The sequence below is a fragment of the Odontomachus brunneus genome, unplaced genomic scaffold, assembly GCF_010583005.1.
Source record: "Odontomachus brunneus isolate Ranch 3 - 2012 unplaced genomic scaffold, Obru_v1 Obru_scaffold_175, whole genome shotgun sequence".
Lineage (NCBI taxonomy): Eukaryota > Metazoa > Arthropoda > Insecta > Hymenoptera > Formicidae > Odontomachus > Odontomachus brunneus.
This window is the reverse complement of record NW_022639625.1, coordinates 7,814-29,993: the sequence shown is the minus strand read 5'-3', so window position 1 is coordinate 29,993 and position 22,180 is coordinate 7,814. Positions and strand designations below refer to the sequence as shown.

The 22,180-nt window shown below is 48.1% G+C and overlaps 1 protein-coding gene across 12 annotated transcripts in view; it reads right to left on the bottom strand.

Annotated features, from left to right (window-relative positions):
- Nucleotides 1-21,979, bottom strand: part of LOC116851404 (Down syndrome cell adhesion molecule-like protein Dscam2) — a 137,143-nt gene extending 115,164 nt beyond the window's left edge. For all 12 annotated transcript variants that reach the window (XR_004379579.1, XR_004379580.1, XM_032830750.1 and 9 more), the window contains exon 1: nucleotides 21,435-21,979. Coding sequence is in view for 10 of the 12 variants with exons in the window: in XM_032830750.1 (XP_032686641.1) it covers nucleotides 21,435-21,462 (28 nt within the window). In the remaining 2 variants the exon portion in view is untranslated. The remainder of the gene's footprint in view (nucleotides 1-21,434) is intronic.
- Between the last annotated feature and the right edge of the window lie 201 nt (nucleotides 21,980-22,180).

Sequence of the window (22,180 nt, the reverse complement as noted above, 5' to 3'; positions counted from 1 at the left end):
TGACCACCTTCTAGTTAACACACTGAGAAAAATAGTTTTGCTAATTTAACAAAAAACTCTCAACGAATTGTCGGTAATATAGGATAGCAAACAATTTCTTGGGCAGAATACAACCGGAGTTCTGGTGTTAACCAGAAATCTTGTAAACTTAGACAGAATTCTGATGGCTTCAGGCGGGATTTCAGGTTTGTGCATAGTTCACTAGATAATTCGATTAATCCAAATTTTCTTTTCCACGTAGCGAATCTGAAATATTGCCGCTAGTAAATAAGCATCTGCTGGGAAACTTCACGAATATCCGGAGATATCTCAATCCCCCGACCATTGAGATGAAATTGTGCGAACGACGATTTCGACTAACTTTTGCCGATACCTCCGGCCGAACGGTATCGTCAAAAATAATCTCCGATATATACGTTTGCGGAATAATTCACTGGGGATTCGCGCGCGACACATCGTTCGATGTTAATGGAGTCGAAAGTTCTCCGACTCCGTACCGTAAAATATTAACATAATCTCCCCCCTACTTTTCGTGTTATCTGCTATGTGTGTTCGTGGCGTCGCCAATTTTTATATCTCTCGATGAAAGGTCGCGCAGTCGTAGCGCAACGTTTCGCGTTTCCATCGTCGGATAAACGACGGCCGTTGGGATTTACGTCAGTCCGAGTTTCGAGAGGGTGTTTACGGCGATATTTCGCTATCGTGTGCGCGCACGAACGTCGAGAAGACGTATCCTTTTGATCCACCCTCGACGACGCAAAAAAAGAGAGAAAGAGAGAGAGAGAGTGTATGTGTGTGTGTGTGTGTGTATGAGTATATAAGGGTGAGTAAAGAAGAGGAAAGAGGACGCGACGGAAGGGTAGTAGGCATTCTTTATGCTGTTCCTAATATGTATGCGTGATATAGCGCTTTGGCAAGCCGAGGGCGGATGTGGTTGGGGGTAAAAGAAATATTATCCCGACGTCGTGTCAACGACCGAAGCGCGCTTTCACGAATGAAGGAGATTCACGTCATAAGCTACAAATGCGACTGCCAACCGGATCAGCGTGCGCTTTGTGGTCAATGCGCGGAATAAATAGTACGGATTTGCCACGAAAACGAACGACCTCCGTGACTCATTCATTCAACTTGATAGAAATGCAAAATGTTTCATCGGGATCGAGCTCACGCGAACGAAACGATTTTTATTCTGCTTGGAATATGATTCGGCATTCGGAATGAATGTGAAAAGTATATTACGCGACGGAAAAGTCAAATATATCTCTCAAATATCGATATCCTTATGCCTACAGGATTACAGGGAGTGAAATACACATGAAATGAACTTTGAAATCTCGATTTCTTATCACGGTTTCAAAAATCTCGATTTCTTATCACGGTCCACTTCGTTATTAAAGAGAACTCTCGATATAATATATTAAAATTACTTCAAGTCTAAGTTTCTAGTCGTACCTCAGATAAACAGTTCCGGAGTTCATACGCTACGCTTTCCACGGACCACGGTCCCCGGTCGAAAAAGGCTCGCTCGGGCTTACTTTAGATGCCTACTTTAGGTCTCCAAGTGACATGTCGACCGCCCCAGACGGTCCAAGGCGGCAATCGGACCGCGCGACTCACGTCTATACGTGTGCGTGCGTGATCAGGCCGGAAGGTATCTCTCTGGAGACGTTTACATCGGGAAACGACAAACCGTCGGCAGGGCGACAGTGTTACTTCGACCGTCGCATCACCACGAGAGACAGGTGGATGGATAGGGAAAGCTGGAGAAGCGGCTGAAGCACAGGCGAGAAATACGTTGCAAACTGAACGAGAGAAGGTTGGAGAGAACAAGAGGAGAGCACGAGTGAGCTAGAGACTGAGAGAGAGAGAGAGAGAGAGAGAGAGAGAGAGGGCAAGATTGGGGTGTCAGGAGACGAGGAGGGAAGCTTTGCGGTACGGCGAGAAATGTATGTACACGAAGAACGCGAAAGACGGAGTAAGAGAGACAGAGATAGATGAAAGAGACTAAGAGAGAGAGAGAGAGATGTCGGTTATTCCCAGGTGCGCTCGTCGCAGGATCTCGCCGGTGACGTGAGCGTCGGGACTCGGTAGGAGAACACGGGATAGGCAAGGAGAGGCCTAGTATCGAAATTGCAATGTATTTACTGGAGGAGGATGTTCAAACGCCTTCTTCCGGCGCCTTCGACCGCATTGCCTCTCTCTCTCTCTCTCTCTCTCTCTCTCTCTCTCTCTCTCTCTCTCAGGCGACAATCCGTTTCCGCCAGACGGCGACCGCTGGAAAATCGCTGGAACGATCGTCATTTGTTAGCGACGCTCGCAGCCGCCGTCCGCGGCGCTTTATTGCGAACGATTAGAGGGAATTAGGTTAATACCCCATGATACGTGCGGTTTCATAATTCATAAGTATTTGCGGTCGCTTAAGTCGCGTGTCGGGATAGTTATTAATTCTTCGAAGCTCTCTCAAACGCGCTAAAGGAGACATTTGGTAATTATTGTCGAGAAATGTATCACTGTGCGATCGGAAAGCGTTCTTTGATCTCTTCCGGAGACATGCGAACAACTATCCCCGTAATCTCTCCCGCTAATGCTCGCTCCGTAATCGGTGTCGCTAATATCGATGCGTACGATTGTGTATTTATAGATATCATAAGGAGGACGCAACTATATTCGATACAACACCGACACAACACAACCCCGTTTCGATTGCGCGCCCGCCACCCCTCGGTAATCACTACGCGTGTCGATTCGCACGAATCTGCAACTGACAGCTCACGACCACCGTCGACCGGTCGTGACCGTGAGTGTTGCACCATCGAGATTTTCCACGGACCTTCGTACCCTCGTCTTTATGCACAGATCGTCCCCGAGACGTCAGCTCCTTGTCGTCGACGTTGCCCGCGTCGTCGGGTACATCCGCATCACGATCGTCGCTGGCCCTGAATTTAAAGTTACGCCACTGGGCGTCCGGACGGGGGCAGTCGACGAGCGTGGGTGGTGGGTGGTGGGCAGGGGAGAACGGGGGAACCTCGGATGGAAAGAGAGGTAATGAGAGAGAGTCCGAGAGGGGCATAGTGACAGGAAAGGGGTGGGTCGTTCGAGAGGGCAAGGCGAAACCGTGAGCCATCGACCCGAGAGTCGGTGCTCTCCGGCTCGTTATACACTCTCTCTCTCCCTCTCTCTCCTACAAGAGATGCATCTCGGTTCAGCTGCAGCAATGGGGTGCGGGTACGGGGTGAGAGAGGAAGGGAAAGGGAGAGGGAGGAAGGGGGAGAGAGAGAGAGAAGCAGAGAAAGAGGGAAAGAGAGGCAGACAGAAAGCCACATTCACCGCAGGGACGCACCCCGTCACGGCGAGTGAGTATGCCACGTGGTACCGCCCTCGCGATGGACGCTGAATTACCTGCAGTTGCAGCGACGCGCATGCTATCGTGCATCGCGATGCTGCTACAGCAGGCCGTATCGTAAAACGGCGGACGCGAACGACGATTGAGGGATCCGTGGAAATTCGCAACGATGCGCAACGACGAAAAGTCGCCTCTGGCTTCGTGACGCGTGTTTCGTTGTTGATAGACGCGACAGAGCTTTCGTTTTGTGCAACTCGAGCGCGATAACGACAGCATTGTAGCGCGAAATCGAAATTAATTAGGTCGGTAATTTGTCCATCTCGGCCCTGCTGACCCAATTGGACCCTTTACAAGGGGAAACGATTACACGAGTGATGCATTATCTCTCACGGCTGACACCGGAATAGAGAAACAGAGGTCGAGTGATTTGGAAAATAATTCATTTCCCAGCGCGCCACGCGCACCCTCGCCAACGGATCCACGGCGTAAACGTCCGTCTCCAGAAAAGCCTAAGAATGAGCCTCCTTCTATCACGCGCGCGCGAGCACGCGTTTTCCCCTGGGAATCAAGAAGCTCATGTTTTCAGCCGTGTCATCAAATGGAGGATCCTTGTTGAGGACCCGAGTGAGTTCGCGATACACGTCGTTAATGGGTGAAATAGTGACAGAGCGACGGCGCGGGCGCTCTCAGTTTTAGCAATCCCGTGGGTAGTGGCCGCGCCGGCAGTTTCCAGCGAGTTCCCTAATGAAAGATTCAACGTGGCGAGGAGTACGCGGCAACTCAGACACGAGGAGCGATATATCGCCGGTGCATCGTGTTTCGTCCAATTTGCGATTCTCGCGGTGAGCGGAGCGCAGCCGCCGCCGCCGCCGCCTTCGCCTTCGCTGCGACTCAAAGCTCCATCGTGGAAGAGACGCGACGGACGTGGCGGCGTCGGTGGAGGAAGAGTTAGCTGAGGAGAAGCGGAGAGAACTGTTTTTCGTATTTTATCAAAAGCGTCGTCCATTTTTCAAGCTGGGAGTACCGGGAGAAAGAGAGAAAGAGAGAGACAGAGAGAGAGAGAGAAAGAGAGAAAAAGAGCGTCGTGGCCGCGGGCGTCGTACCGCACCGCTCTCGGCGACGGCGGTATGAATATTAAATGGCGAAGGCGAAGCTCGGCCGAGGCCAGGGGGAAGCGGGGAACACGAGGGTTGAGGGTGGAAGAAAGGCTCAGGGAGACAAGACGCCGGAGGGTGGGTCCTCTCCCCCTGCTCCTCAGCCATCCACGACACTGGACGTCGCCGTTTCTCTCGTCGCGTTGGAAAAAATCCCGAAGACTCCGCAGACTGCGAGCTCTCTCGGGCTCTTGCGAGGGCGACGGCCCTAAGTGAGTAAACTATCATTTTCACCTGCGCCAAACCGCAAGAGAGCAGGCGTGGAGAGGCGGAGGGTAATTTATTCGCGCCCATATGGAAATGCGCTTGCCAGTGACACGCCCGAATTATAAATAACCGATTAATTATGACGACACAGGCTCTCCATATTTCAATGCGCTCAATTAATTATGTATTGTATAACGCGCGACGCGCGTATTTTAAATTGACATTATGCATGGTAATCGCGCCGCCGACCGATCGAAACGCACCCATGGGACGGCAGGGATGTACGCCAAGACCGTAGAAATATTTTTCTCCGGGCGCGCGACAGACGGAAGAATGCAATTTCGCCGGCCGCCCGGTTCGCTTTTCGCACCGCTGCAATCATAGCTGTGAGACAGTCAAGGAACGCGGAGCTCGCGCCGTTCACTCGCGCATAAACCCGTGTCTTTTCGACGAACGAGCAGGCAACAGCCTCCTCCTTCTCCTCAACTCTCGTTTTCCCTCTTTCTCGGAGGAAAGACACCACGGCGGGAGAGGGTTAATGGATATCGAGCGAATCATGCTCGCTTCGTCTTCCTCGCTCGCTTCTTTTCCAGTTCCTTCTTCGAGCCTTTCAAAGGAGAGCGCGGCGGGACTGATAGACTGATTTATCCCTATCGCGGATAATGGTGGCACGTACGTGCGGATTGCGATAAAGGTCCCGATCTCACGCGACGTTGAGCGCGCGCCAATGTGACAATATTAGTTTTCAATGTCGTGGTATGCGTACTCAACGATCGTGGATTTCAATCTTGCAGCGGGCACGATCGATACCATCGCAGTGCGAAACGAGAAGCACGTTGCAGCGTGGAAGCAGCTGCGAAGAAGCGGAAGTGACAAGCGGAACGACGCGTTCGTTTCGGTTACGAGTGGAGAGCCTCGAGTAGGAGAGAGGCGCCAACAGTGGCCATGTAACCAACCAGCTCTGTTATTGGCTGGCGTCATTCTTGCTCGCACTAACTCTGCAGTGCGTGTATATAACGCTTCTATAATATATGAATCTGACAAAGTAACAGTGTAAAGTTGAAATGTGTCTCAAATGCGAGGTAAGGTTTCGTCAGTAGCAATTACAGCTTAGATCTTAAGAAACGTGCATTCAGCCGTTGGATACATCTGTTTTTTCGAGTAATCATCTGGTGACACTAAATTGACAGATCACTTAACATTTATCGTAAAAAAATGGATATTAAAAAAAAACAGATGGATATCCAATTTTTAAATGCACATTTCTTAAAATCAATTCAAGTTTCCTTATAAATGCTACTCATGAACAATTACCCTACAGTGAGTCACACTTCAACTATGCTGTCACTTTGCCAGTTTCACGTATTAGAGCGCATTCACACCTTGGCAGAAAAGCAGAAGCCAATCAGAACTCGGGCTGGTGGTCAGATGAGGTAGTCGACTAGTTTGTTTTTGTACCAGCGGGAGTTCTAATTGGCTTCTATTTTCTACTTTTCTGCCAAAATGTGAATTCTCCCTTATACATGCATTAATAGAACTTACCGGATCTAGATGGCCCCAGGCGTATATTGCTCATGTGCTTTTTTAATATTTATCTTGAGAGTTCATAAAATCGCAAAATAGTCCTTTTAAATCATAGATACTCTGAACTGTGATCAGTTGTAATCTCTTTCTCCTACTCGTGGCTCTCTGGTCCCGAGTTGATTCGGTTAGTGTTGGAATAAGTTCTATACATATTTAAAGAGAAGCGCGTAATGAATTTCCTTTTTTCTCTTTCTCTTTTTTTTTAGAAAAATCCAGCTTTGAGTTATTCCGATGGTTTTCAGTATTTTTCGTTCCGCTTGTTTAACGGTGGGATAGCAGGTAATAATTTAAATGTTGCCGGCTAAAACACAGGAAGGTGCGTGCGTGCGTGCGTGAGCTTTATAGATGCGAATAAACCTTCATTTTCATAAAAATGTCGAGTCTCATGTTTTTCCGGCGAGGTAGTCGGGTAAATATTGCAACGAGGTAACGCTTAAAAATAAAAAGCTACGTAACACGAATGTAATAATAAAATTGCATGCGCGCAGTAACAAAATAATGTATCATCGTGTCGAGAGCTAGAGGGTGAGGGCGGGCTGAGGTGGAGGGGAGGAGAAAGGTAGGGGCAGGGGAAAGAGCCGGCATTGGGATTTCAGTGAATTAAAATGGCCCTCGATTCAACTGATTATAATCTCGGCGTGTGTGATTTATCGTATGAGCGGATACATTTAGAGATATTTGCCGGACGCGCGCACGGGAGGATGCATTTTCGTCTAATCCTGAAGGCATATTTATCTTTGAGATAGGGCAGATTGTACGGGATACACAGCGTTCGCTTTACAAGGCGACCACGACTTCGTCCCGCATTGTGTTTGCGTGCAGCTTTGTAACAGCGCGCAACGAATATCGCGAAGTAAAACTCCCGGCTTGTGCGGTACGTAGGAGCTAGTGAATGAAGTTCGTGATTAACGCGAGCGCATCAGGAGCGGTTCACGACTCCAATCTGCGCGCGTGTGTGTCTTTGGACTGAAGTGTACAAGGATGTTGCACCGTACAGGGCGATCCCGGTGGGCGAAGCTCCAACGTCATTTTCGCGGATAATGGGATCCTTAAAGAGGCCCCTTTCGGTGCCCTCTCAGCAGCCCGTGAGTTTCTCCAAATGGCATTAAGGCGCACCGCGAATTTCAATTTCCCCGTAGGAAAATCGCTCTAATCGGTTTCCTCAACGAGAGAAGAATCGATAACTTCTAACATCAATTTCCGTCGTAACTCATCGTCGAGATCTTAATAATGCCACTTAATCGTTCCACGCGGCGCATCTTTCCTCCTTTCCCTCCCTCCCTGCCTCTTTCCCCGCGTCCCATTCGAGTCGGTAAAAATCAGTAATCCGGGAATAAACTTCGAGTAAAACAGTCCAGGGGACTTTTGCATTTTAACTTTCTTCGTGTCACAATTTAATTTTCATTTTGAACATAATTATCAGGATTCGAGTTAGCGAACTGTTATTGAATATTGCAGTTCGGAAAGCGAGAGTCGATCACACGGCTTTTGTCCCACAGTTTTCTGGCGCGCAGAAAAATTCATTGCAAATTTTCCGCGTGCGCACGCGCGAGAAAGAGAGAGAATAAAAAGAAGAAGAAACGCCATTTCCGAGGCACAAATCGTTCCGCGCCGCTCGCCGAATCGTCCGCCTGCTCGCGATTCCTTGGTGAGAGATCGACTTCCCGGCGCGCTCCCGTCGCCACGCGGGCGTAATTATTTATCCGACAGCAAGCCGACCAGTTGCAAGCCGCCGGCACTTCCACCTGGCCAATTGAACGCGCGCGAATAGATGACACGTTCATTCAGCGGTACGATTAAAGTACGGCGTTGGCGCGCGCTCGCGCGCACACACATACACTGCACAATTGAACGTATGTAAACACGTTTATCCTGGAATAATTCAGCAGTTAGCGGCGCAACGCCCGACGTGCGTGGGCTAATTCCGACGCTTAAACGGAGCCGCTAAACAGCGCGTGTATACATTCGAGTCGCGCGCTCGTGTGAGTGGCGCTTATGACACCGGAATTATTTCGACGATGAATGAAAGATCGCGGCACACTAGTCGAACCGTGCGCGAGTTAATTGTTGGGGATTAACCGTCAACGTCTCGTGTCTCCGTCAACATGTCGACGTGCGCGCGACCGGCGTGGATCTGTCGCGATTTTGACCTGCCGAAATCAGGCGAGTTGTCGACGTTCGGATTCGCACCGTAACCAAGATCCTTTGTCACGGCGTTGATGAACGCGCTCGTCGTGAAACTCCGCTAATAATGGAGCTTCCGAGGCAGTTTCGCCAGAAGAAAAAATTCACTTATAACGAATGTCGCATCACAAATAGAACTCTGTAACTCAAAACCCGATACGCGGTCAGATTTATTATCGAATCTTATTTAATCCGTTTGTATTCCCTTTGATATAGTCAGAGAGCGCCTCTCTGAGAAATCGTTTTCTCGTCAACAAACAGAGAGAGAAAGAGAGAGAATCCAAGAATCTAGCTTTACCAAAATAGGTATGGATTGTGTCAAGTTATATTTGACAACGAATCGAGCCGTATCAAGCATTATCGGACCTGATCATCAGGTTCTCATCCCAATATACACTTATTAGGATGTGCACATGAAATCTGGAATGCAACTTGAGGGGTCGAGGGAAACGCTTCCCCTTCCACCATTCATGCCATTCTCTTTGTCATGATCATTTGGCTGGACACCAATGAGAAGAAAACTTGAGCCATATTGATGTTTTTCTTCCGCGTTTACAAAGTAAGCACCTAAGCCGCGACGCGGAATAAAAAATACGTCCTTTGACCTCACGCTTTATAAACAAAGAAAAATAAAATGCAGAGAAAGAAACATTTTCATCAGAGTTGTATCGTCAGATATCTTGACACATTCTTGCGCGAAAAACGCGACACGCTGATCGTAGAAAGACAAAGACAGCTTGTAACGCATCAGTAATGAATCTGGCACAGTTGTACCGAAACCGGCAGTATTGTTTCGAGGCTACATTGCACGGCTGCCGCACGGACGCTTTTAATTCTGTGCGCTTTCCTCGCAACCATTCTTGCCTGATATTACGGCCAAACCGTTGCACCGTTACACGAGTGTAATGGATTCATTGCGATGCAAATTTGCCCGCTTTATGAACGTTACATCTTAACTGCGCGCTCGCGGAGAAAATTCCGCTGACTCGCTACGGCCGTCGTACAGATTTCGAGTCGGTGCGCATTTAACTACGCGGTGAATTACGGCGACGTGATAAGCGAACGCACGCTTCGCGCGTTTCGTTGCATCCCCTATTTCACATTTTATCGAGTCCCCCGAGTCTCTAATTTGCGACAATGTGCTTTGTGGGAGTGTACAAACCAAAAGAAACAAACAGGATCTTATGAGAAAGTTGCACATTAAAAAAAAAGTATAATCTTATTCTTAACGAAATCCTCTTATAACATGGCCGCGAGAGGATTCTTCTGAAACCAAAAGAAAAATATTTTGACACCTAAGAAGAGAACTTTGGTCGCGCAAGGTGCTATTTCCCGTAATCCTATATACTAAGCGAAAAACCTCTTACCGAAAGAATATTCCTCTTCTACATAAAAAAAATATCTAAGAAATATTTATTCGAATAAACATATTTATTACGAATAAACATATTTATTCGTTGGACATTAATAATAGCATACTTGATTATACTAATATAAAATATTTATCAAATAAAAAAACATACATTCTTTAAACTTTAGCTTTTCATGAAAGCAATTGTTTATTTCATTCAAATAAAAGAATTTAAAGGTAAGTATCCCATTGGTTACTAGAACGAGAGCACGTTTGCGACTTGATGACCGTTAGGGAATCAGATCGAACAGTTACCGTTACAAAAATCATTTCTCATCATTTTAATAAACATTTTAACAAACATTGTCTAAGATACAAATCACATTTGGTCTCCTCTGTTTAGATGAGATTAGTTATGTCATCGTTATAGAAGTGTTGCTAGGAGCAGCAAATAGAAAGTAACAAATTATTTATTCCTACTACGAGATCATTTGATGTCAACGAACTATTTAACGCGAGTACTGGTGTTTCATTAAATTTTTTCTCTCAATGTAAAATCATATTTTTTGGGATACAATCTGCAATCTCTTCTCGAGAAAGACGATGAATATTTTCTACAATGACTTCGATTTTTCTCTCCCTCTCAATTCTTTTTTCGTCGAGTAGGGGTTCCGGCAGCGCACGCTTCGTGAATCTATTGAAAGGTCCGACGTTGAGGCTGAAGCACGTAAGGAGTGCGTGTACGCGTCTTTTGTCGTGCATGAGAACGCCGATGAAAAGCAATGGCCGCGATTGAAAGTAAACGGCCGGTCCACTCGTCGTGCCAACTGGCGCGCGCGTTTAAAGGCGCGGAGGGTTTAAAGAGGGCTCGATCGATGGGGTGCGACGTGGAGAAAAGAAGTCCGGTCCGGTGTTGCTTTCCGGACCAGCCCTCGGAGGATGACGGAAGGTCCTGGTCGTGAACACCGCGCTTGGCTCGGCCGTTTCGCCGCGCGTAAAACCACGTCGTTCAATGCAAGCCTTAATTTACGATCGCGACGGCGCGTATAAATCGCGGCATATAAATTCAAAACTCGGCCTGTCCATTTTTACGCGCGACGCGGTAAACCGGTCGGCCTTTGTTGTCGCGCGGTAAAGCTCGCCCGTTCGCTTCGGCTCGTATCGATTTTCGGCGTTTTGCGGAAATTTGAGGAACCCGCGGCCAAACCCTACGTCGCGATGGGCAGACCTCGCGCTTGAACGAAATGTAACGCGTCTGGTGATATTTTCAACATGTGGTAAACGCTGCAGGACAGAATTTTGCAAGGAAGGAAGGAAATTTCACTTGAGATGTCATATTAATTAAGCACAAAAGAAGAAGTGTCCTTTTATATATTCTGCACATTTAATTCGATAAGAAAGAGAGAGAGAGAGAGAGAGAGAGGGGGAGTAATTTGTTTAAAGAGAAAAATAATCCACGAGATATCGAATTACAGAAAAGAAAAATATTGTCTGAATGCGATACGTATAACGCGATGAATTTTCGATTTTAGAACGCAATAAATTTTCGATCAACAGAAACTTTGATTAGGATAGCATGTTAAGATATAATGTCTATTTTTAGTCAGGGAGGATGTGATAGATTATCTAAGAAAGGCATTACAGGAATATCGATTCGGATATTTCATTCATGTAAGTAGATAAAGATGTACGCGATGTAGTCAGACATTTTTAAATCTAGTTATACACGAATAAACATATGTTTTTTCACATGATGGATATTTCACTTAATAAAAGTCAATTTATTTGAGATAAAATAATTTACAAGATGTCAAATTGTGTAAATCGTCATTTAAAGAACATTAAATTTCGCGAAATAACTTCAGCAGAAATCACATAGTAGAGATAAATGCGAAATATAACGTGCTTTGTATATTTTTAGTATGTCACGAAGTATGCATTAAATTTGTAAAACACAGACATCACTTAAACCTTGATTTGGATATTTCATTCACTTAAGTAGATAAAGTCGTGATATAGTCAGACATGGTTAACTGCGGTTATGTGCGCGTGCAAACATATGTCTATTCATATGTTCTACATTTATTCAATAAGTCAATTTATTCGAAATAAAATAATATGTAAGATGTCAGATTGTATAAATCGACATTTGAGAGACATTAAATTTCACGAGGTAACTTCAATGGAAATCACGTAGTGCAAGGAATGTTCATGCAAGATAACGTGCATCATGTATTTGTAGTATATTACGGAGGATGCATTAGATTTTTAAACACAAGCATCACAGGAATCTCGGTTCAGATATTTAATTCATCTAAGTAGACAAAGTCATAATGTATTCAGACGTAGTTAATTGCGGTCACGCGTCACGTGTGAACATATATCTATTCATATGTCTTGCACTTTAATAAAAGTAAATTTATTCGAGATAAAATAACATGTAAGATGTCAGATTGTGTAAATCGTCATTTGAGAAACATTAAATCTCGCGAAGTAACTTCAGCGTGTAGTGGAAAGGAATGTTCATAACGTGCATCGTATATTTTTAGTATGTCGTGTATTTTTAGTATGTCGCGAACGATGCGGCAGATCATCGAATAAGGGTATCGCAGCAATTTCGTTGCGGATCAAGTAGATAAAGACGCGATATAGTCAGACGTGTCCACATCTAACTACGTCGTGTGCGAGCGCAAACACGTCTGTTCGTACTGAATTCGATGCAACTAAATTTACTCGAGGCGAAGTAACTTACAAAATGTCAACTTGTACGAGAGGGGACGATTATCCGAGGGATATTTAATTCGGCGCAGAAACTTCGGGGAAGCCGCGTGGCGAAAAGTAGATAGGACTACATTGGGTCCGTAAATGTAGCGGGGGCTTGCGAATTCGCTCATCGATCCTAAGTTGCCGCAAGTTCGCTGCGGGCATTTAAGCACGCCGCGAAGGGTATCCGGACGTAACCCCGAAAGTTTGATCGGGATAAAGCTGCTGATTGCTTTCACAATTCGCAGCTCCCGCGAGTTTCCTGAGCGTCGAACGCGTTTCCTTCGTCGCGCGTTCCCGACGTCGATTCGCGGGATCCGCTTATTCGCGCAGAATCGGTCACGTTGACGGGCGAGTTATTAAATTTGCCTCACCGACCGCGCCGGCTACTATCGCAGTACCATCCACGGAGCTCGCCTGCCTCCGTTTGCGAGTATCATCGAGCGAGCGGGCGGGCGATCGAATAGGGTGAGGGAACCAAAAGGGGATGAGTAATAAAGAAACCGGGTGGCGTCGTGTCGTACAAGGGAGGAAAAAGCGACGGCGACGGCGGAGGAGGAGGAGGAGGAGAAAGAGACGGTGGAGGCGGCAGCGAAGGATGGAGTGAGACAAGGATTTCATTATGACTCGGGACAAAATCCTTTCAAAGCGAATCTCTCTCGCGAGAAAGAAGAGGCGCCGGCTATAGTTCGCGGGCGCGGTCTGAAATAATCCACCGACGGCGACGACAAAGTAATTTCAATTGTAAATGCCCGTGCGCGAAACTCGCCTGCTAAGAAACGGCCAGCGCTCGGGATTCTCGCGCTGGACTACGGCGGAGTCTTGACGTATCTTAATCGCTTTTTCACGAGCTCGCGCCGGTAATACGGCCCGGATCAACACGCGCGCGCGCTTACTGCTAAATTCCCAGCTAATTCGCCGATCCCTCTCTCTCTCTTCGGCGTTATTTACACATTTCCCGGCAGCCGCCTCTCGCTAATAATGCAACATCGTGGCGATGCTGAAAATTAACCATCCGTTGCCACCGGTAATTCCCTTATGTCGCGGACGCTTTTACGATATATTAATATCTGTGCAGATTAATGTCGAAATTTGTACATTAATTCATTACGTGGTCATTAAGGATAATTAACATGCACGTGTTAATTAATTTGTTTCATGTACAAGCGCGCGCGCGCGCCCGCGCACGTGTGAGAAATGTTTCTACAATAAATGTCAATCCAGTGCTTTTCCCGGATTAGCAGCCCGCCACGAGTGAGATGAGGTATCGACGTTGTGCCCGCGTATCCCGAGGAAAGCGTCCAATTGTATCGTTGCCGGAGATACCGGGCAATATATATGTACACAACAGTATTCCGCGCACCCTTTTCAATCTAAGCATCCCTACTCACGACACATGTGATCGACAGATTACAAACGGATCGTACATATCCGTCACCTATATATCATCATCTCCACCTATATCGGTCACTGAAGCCCTTCTTCGCGCTCCTGGCATTCCAATAACGCGTGCGAGATCGTGGAACGTAAACGGTAGCCGAGAGGGGAGAGAGAAAGAGAGAGACAGAGAGAGAGAGAGAGATTGAAAGCTCCTGCGATCCTCTCTCGGAAATGCGGGGGTGGGCGCAAGTTCGGAAAGTAGAGGAAGACGAGAATGCTGCTGAAGAACGCGCGGGCGAAGGGCGGGAAGACGGAGAGATGGGGAACGAGAGAATGAGAACGACCTCACATAGGATGAACATCGCAGTAACTCGCGTAGGAACCGGAGGGCTCATAGTTACAAGCCCTCGTGTTTCCTCTCCCCCTTTCTCCGACCCTCTCTGCTCATGTACAGCATGAATGCTTGTGTGCGATTTATTTTTCAGATTAGAGGAGATGTATCCCTCATATCACACCGTTCTGTAAGGATCTCTGTTGATCAAAGGTAGATATGAGAGACGAAGGTACTTCGTGGGCTGTTTCACAGTAACGTTACCTCTTAACCTTTTCGTACTCCAATCTTCTCAGAAGAGATATGTCTCACAGAGATGATTCTAAAGATTTTTGGCTGATTCCGAATTTACTGTCAAAATTTCAAATGGTAAATTCAAGATTGCGGTTATAAAAAGCTTAAATATATATATATATATATATATATATATATATATATGAACTTGGATTAGATTTTTGTTTAATCACTAATTACGAAATCTAAATTTAAAATAAGAGATCTCAGACTACAGAGAATTTTTGAATATATTCATTTTCGACTAAAGGTTTAAATCTGCTATTCCGTGTATACTATTGATGGTCGTCGATATGGTTATGCAGTTATGTAACTTTTATAGGCAGCAGTCTACTTGCCAATAAAACTGCAATCTTCTTTTCTATGAATTCGCTGAGAAAAGCAGAAAAACATCTGGGGAGACGTTGCCAGCATGCCAGCCAAAAGTTGGACTTTTTGAAAAGTTCAAATAACTTCATTTCATCGAAAATATTGAATTTAAAAATATACTAATTTTTATTACACATGGACTTAACTTTCTTCAAGCCAGGGTAGAAGTCAATAGGACTATTTGTCTTCAAGTTATGATTTGTTTCGCAAATGGAAAATGTACGCGTCCCGGAGATACGAAAGAGATAAATTGTCTAGCTGTCTGTTTTTGTTTTTTTTTTTACTTTTTTTTCGTAATGGTATATAATTGTATTTTTTCAGCACTTAAGACGGCCGTGTCTCAGGGCGCAAATAAATTACATTTCTCTTTTTTTTCTACCTTTTATTCCTCCGTCCTCTGCTCACCTCCTGTTCACCCTTCATTGCTCCTTGCTCCGATTTGGACTCGCGTCGGTCTCTCACGGCAATACGAATCAGTTTCCCCGGAGTTTATATTCATAACGAATAAATTATTCAGCCCGATGGAGGGATTCCGCCCGTCGGGATACGTGAAGGTCTCCTACGTAGGCCCGTCACGTCGCCCCGCATTATCCACCTAATCGGAGAACGTGCTGCGCGCGCGCGCGCCTCTTTTCCGCCAACACCATCGGCGAGCGAGCAGACTACACTCTGTTCGCGAGGTCGATGGAACTCTCGCGATCGGTTATTCTCAGCGTCGTAGCTGCACGGGACGGAAGTTAACGGAAATGGACTTTTCGTGTATATCGTTTCGCGCGTATCAGTCCCCGGGCGCGCAATTGCGACGTCGCACGGATATCCGCGACTTGCTTAAGCAACGAAGCCGTCCCGAGGCTTCCATTACAAAGTGATAATTTCGCCGCGGAGAAGTGAGAAGAACGTTATTTACTTTGCATGAAAATACGATGCGATCCGGGTGAAAGGAAGCCGCCGCGGAAGAGCCTTTCATGCAGGCTGGTGTCGGTAACCATCCTTTTCTCGGCAAGACTGAGGAGCAAATTAATGATCTTTGCTCTTTGTTCTGCAGGCGAAACAACTTAGCGAATTGGCGTAACGCGGTTATTCGCGGCGGACGACTAAGTGAAGCTCCCTGAGCCCTTATTCTTGAAATAGTTGCGTACACGTAAGCTTTATTGCGCAGGTGTAATCATACCATAAAATAGCTGCGTAATGAAAATTACGTATACGCAAAAATTTCAAGAATAGGGGCTCTGGTATCGTTCGACTCCTTCTGTCTCTCTCTATTAAAAGAGAAAAGTACAGATCACTCCCTCCTCTCTCAAACAATTTCACGCGCGGTTCGCGCCAAAGGATTAATAGGGGCTGCGGCCGGGGAACGAACGTGGAGAAAAATATCGGCTTTGAACACGGACGCGCGCTCACGCTGGAAAATCCGCGCGCCGTCGCCGAGCATGCCGATGGTGGCGTTTCCGAGCGCGAAATAATTAGCAGATCTCGTCAGCGGGCACGTGCATCCGCGCGCGTCCTTGCAGAGTCCGCGCTTTGGACGCGCACCCCCGCGGATATCGCGTGGGCGTTTGCCGCTGCGCTGAAAAGTGCGACCTAGCGTGCGATCCAGGTTAAAGCGCAGTTAAAGCGGCCGGGAATGCAGCGGCCGCGAATTGCGAGGCGGCCGGGCCGCATCGTCGGGTTAGCGCGCGTAAACGCTGACCGCGGTTAACCGAATCTTCCTACGTCCCATCGCGGCTGGAACCAGCGGCGGCGATGGTGGTCGGCCAGAAAGCGCCTGGCAATCCGTAGAATATAATCGGTCGAAAGAGCATATTAAATGGACTCTGAAATGGCCCGAGGGGAGTCATTTCCGCGGGTGGATCGTCGAAAGAATCCCGGTCGGTTGAAAGTGAACGACGCGCTAATTGAGAATTTCGCGCGGTAAGAAGTCCGTGTGATTTGCGTCGGATTTCTCAATCGTCACGGGACCGCCGTGCGCGTCGACGGAGAGGTCGGATTAATTCGCAAGAAGAGCGTTCGCGCGCCCCGGTATGAGGAGAGACTGAAACTCGCCCCTGTGCTAGCCGCGCGCCTCATGGACCGACATTTACATTTCGCCCGTTCTCTGGAACTTTCGACTTGCCTGTTCTCTCTCGCCCGCCACTGCGTTTTAATACTTTTCGTCCCGCCACCTACTTAATTACGGTCCGCCCGGACCTTTGTCGCGATTATCGAGCCTTCCGCGGCGCAAAATTGCACGATGTATTGTTGATAGGCGTCAGGCGCTGGGTGCGCGCTCGTACCTTTTCTCTCTCTTTCTCTCTCTCTCTCTCTCTCTCTCTCTCTCTCTCTCTCAGAGAGGAGGAGCCGATAAGACGAGACGGGAGAGAGCCAGGTTGGACGGTTCATCTACTTATCTCTAATTTCGCGCGATATGTTCCTGCTGGCCGACAAAGCCGTGATTAAAGGTTTACTTAGTCATTAAAATATTCCATTAACGCCGCGCGCGTGCGTCCTGTAGGTTCGGGTGAGTGAGAACGATGCGGAGGGAAAGATGAATCAAGAAAGAGAGAGAGAGAGAGAGGAAAATAGAGAGAGTACGACGTTAACCTGGTGGAAGCAAAGGAGGAGCCTTATTAAGGGTGACTCTTCCGCTTGCCTGAGCGCTTAAATTTCAGAACGTCGTTCCACGAAACATGGACGACATCGTTAAGGCACGGCCGTCGAGATTAAAGGCTTTCCCGGATTCGAGAGATTTCAAGTCTGGGATTGTCCGCAATTAGTGCGGAATGAAGGGGCAAGGTAGTGGCGGCAACGACGACGATGAAGAAGAAGAAGAAGAAGACGAAGACGACGGCGGCGGCGGCGGCGACAGCGAACTCTCCTTCAGGAAACTACAGAAAGCTTCCTGCGCGGAGGCGAAGGAAAGCAGGGACGTTAACGAGAGGAATCTTAAGATGCGTCGCAATCGTTATCGACCCTTCTTCTCTCCCTTCGACCGTTGTCTAAAGGATGATTGTATTCGCCGCCGCCAAATAAACGTACAGCGACAAACTCCGAGGTGGACGTCGAAGAGCTCGTAATTGATAGTTCTTTGTACGCATTCTCTGCGTCTCGAACTTGTCGTGTTTATGTATCATTAAGGGAGTTATTACTAGACGGATGATTCAATCGACTCTCTCTTTCTCTCCCTCTCTGTCTCTCTCTCTCTCGTTCTCTCTCTCCCTCCTTGCTCACTTCTCTCGCGATTAATCGCCGTACCTAAGCGAGATAAACGAGAGGTCGCTCGGAGGTCGCAGCCTCTTTTTTTCTCCATTTTTCTTTTTTGTACATCACTCGCGCGCGACAGCGGAATTTTTCGTTGACCCGAATAATTACGTCTCCGATACACTTCGCTCGCGGATTGAACGAACGTCCGACGGGATAATTCAACGCTCGCCGATACTACGACGCGATTTATTTCAGTTACGAGGTCCCCTCACGGTTACTGCATGGCACTCCGTCGAATAAAATTGTCTCCTTTTGTCGTTACGCATTATTGCCGCGAGCCTTATCTTAATGCGCAGACGACACATGGAATAATGATAAAACGAAAACAGAGAAATCACTCGCTCCGATATTTGTGTATTTCAGCAAATGGAAAAGCAATATGGACCACGCTCCGCGAAGCAACATATTTTTAGACTATTATTCTTACATCTATCGTTTGTTTTTCGATCGTCCTTCGAAACGCGCACCACTGTTAGCTCGCCAGCTTGCGTAACTAGTGCGGACTGTCGAGATCCATAAAGCGCACGAAAGACAGGGGAAGGTAACACGGCGAGAAATGTTTTAATTCCGCGGATATTATCGAGTTAGCACATTTTTCTTCGGTGGAGTTTTCTCTCTCTCTTTCTTTCTCTCTGTCTGCCAACAGATTGCTAACTATAACTGTCTGTCTGTCTTGTAATCCGTCTGCAGTCATTAGTTATGTAGTAAATTTTTAGTACGATTACTGCATTTTATACTTTTCTTTTCTTTTAATTTTCTTCATGATCTACACTGTCGTCAAAACACAACGATATTTCACTGCATTATCCTAAGCAGTCAATGTACACATACGGGGTACATATCGGGGAAAAAAAATCTATCTATCTAACTCTTTTTTTCTGCGGCCAATATCCTTTCTTCGTTGCCTCAAAGGAGACTACGCGATTTCGATGAAGCGACCTCCGGCACGATCACACGCTCTGGTTACACTCCCTGTTATCGCGCGATTTTCTACACTCGGCGCGAAACGGCCGGTACGTTCTGGCGCGACCTGCGAGCTCCACTCGGTCTCCTTTCAATCGGACAGCGAGCTTGTTACCGTGCAGTTTCGCGAATTAGATTTCCGCGAGTGTGTGTCACGTGTTCGAGAGCGCGAGGGGGGCCGCTCTATCTCGTTTCCAGCGTGAAACTTTTCGAAGCGCGCGCTATAGACACGCGGCCAGCCGGCGGGAACGATATACACGATACACACGCGCGCACGTCCGCCCAGTCGTCGTGTGTCACACGCGCGTTTACGCGCGCAGGAAGTTGGACGGTCGCTGAAATTGTTTCCACGGGGAAAATAGTGGTATGGACGTGTGCGGTAACCGCGATAGCGCGCGCTCGCTCGCGTTCGTTCCCGTCGCGACGCGAAACTTTCGCCTCGGCGCAAATTTACGCCGCGATACACTTCGATCGCTTCAATTACGACGACGGCCTCGACACGTCGCGCTGCCAGCGCGCGCAACGACGGCCTGTGCCGTCGTTGACTGAAACCGCAATGGATGGAGCTTTTTTTGTGTGACGTAAACTCTTGTATGTGGGACACACCAGTGGGCTCGACACACACAGTGGCTTGTGATTTAGACACAATCCGCTTGGGAGTACACTATACTGCCCAAATTAGGAGTCATTATCGACAGATTTGCGCAGTTGTATCATTAATTATTTGGAGCCGGAGCTGTGTCAGGCAGGCTACTCATTAGCGACTTGCTTTCCTTTTAAAAAAGTACAGGGCTAGGGTAGTCGACGAAAATACGGGGGTGACACGATGGACTTCGGGTTTGAGTGTCTCAGGCGTTTCCTTGGGAGACTACCCTTCCCCCTTGTCATTAATAATAATGTTATAAATTATTATTTATTATCATGTAATGTTTCTAATTATATTGTTGATGTCTAAGTCTGTCCGTAATGACCCTCTATTATGACTGTCTAATGAGCTCCCCCAACTTCTTTGCGTCTGAATTGCAACTTTACAACCCACTGTGCGCTCTTCATGCGTGCTAACTTTACGTTATTCTTCCCTTAAGAAAGAAAGAGAGAAAGAGAGAGAGATAGAGCCACGTGCGTGGGCGGCTTCACCGGTAACGGAATATCCAAGACGAGGGTTGTCGCGAGTCAGCCCCGCTTGGCACCGAATACCGAACTTGAAAGTTCATCGCATCCGCGGCGCGGTATGCTAAGCTCGCGCACCACGAACGCGTAATGCACGTCTCGCGAAATAGAATGTGCGGCGTGCGCGCGGTGCTCCATGAGTCACGTGTACGGCGAATCGTAAAGTAAATCCGTGCGACGGAAACTCGCTTGGCACCGAGAGAACGGCACTCCCGGACGTCCGCCGCGTTCTTCAAGGCTGTGAGCCCAGCTTTATTTTTCAATAAAGCACCGCGGGGCCCATCTTGCATCAACGGGCAAACGTTCGAAATTCCCGTCGTGAAGTAACAATCCGTTCGCGGCTCACTCGTTCGTCCGCTCATTCGCCTGCTTGCCTACTGAACAGGTGCGCGTCTCTACGAACAGGAAAGAAGAAAGAATCACGTCCTTCCGAGCGAGATTCGAGATCTAATCGAAAGTCGTAGGGGGCAACGACGAGGTGCGACGTCCAACGACGTCGTTGCGAGTCAACTCAAAGCAACCCGAGAGGAACCCGAGGGGAGAGAAAATCTTCTCTTTCTTCCTCTCTTTCTCTCTCTCTCTCTCTCTTGCCATTATCGCGAGAGATAAAAGCTCGTGAAGCGAACGAAATTTTGTCTGACACGCGAGTCTCTTCGGATCGTGAACGTACGTGCCCGATGGTTCCATAAAAAGTGATAAATCATTATTTCACCGGCGAGTTCGGCACACAGGCAACGCGAGGATCTCCACTCACTCTTTCCTTCGGGAGTCGCTTATCAGCGCCGGTATTAACGCGAATCTTCGTTAATTAAACTTCCATTCGTTCTGTCTCTACCATAGGCCAGAGCTACGGCTTAGGGCGCAACAGCGAGCAGTTAATCCGCAATCAAGTGAATCCGAGTCCGGCGGGACAGTTAATCGACTCAAAGGTCCCTCTTTTTACCGCACTACGCGCTCATCCCGCACGCACTCGTCCCGACTTTGTCCACTTGTGCCGAGGGACTCACGATTCGGACATAACGGGAGAATCGCGTCAGAGCGATGAAAAAAAAAGACACAGAGACATATCGAGAGAAAGAGATTCAACGGCGAACGAATTACCTGCGAAGATTAGGCAGCGGGCCAGCATCCTTCGATCCTGTGGGCCGAATTCGAGCTCTCGCCGCCTGGTACCCGCGAGGAGAAGAAGGAAGACGACGACGAGGGGCAGATTCGTGAGCGCTGCTTCAGCCGTCACCCTGGACCACTCGGTCTACGGTGTCGTAGGATCGCGTCGTCGTCACCCTCGCTGTCGTTCTCGTCGTCGTCGTCGTCGTCGCCGTCGTCGTCGGCGGCGACGTGCACGACGCGCGGCGCTGGTACCTGGTGGCCGACGACGAGGACGAGCAGCGTGTCGCGGTGTCGACGGCGATGCTGGGAGTGCACGCGGTGCATACGCGGCGCGCGGCCAGTCTAAGCCGGCGTAGATGTCGGTCGGTGGACGCGAGAGCCGGCGCGGGGGCGGTGATGCTGGCGTGGGACACGGGGAGGCGAGGGAGAAGGTGGAGGAGAGGACACGAGTAAGTAGAGCCGAGTTGAGCGAAGAGGTCCGGCGGAAAACGCGGCGCGTCTACTACCCTCGCGACGAGAGTCTTTGGCCTCCGGCACCGCCGGCCACGACTGATCCGCGCCGGGTAACCCCCGCGAGTACCCGGGCGCATGCGTGCCACACTCTCTATGCACCCTCTCTCACTCCTCTACTCGTCCTCTTACCCCGCGGGTTCTCTGTCTCGCTGTATCTCTCTCTCTCTCTCTCTCTCTCTCTCTCTCTCTCTCTCTCTCTCTCTCTCTCTCTCTCTCTCTCTCTC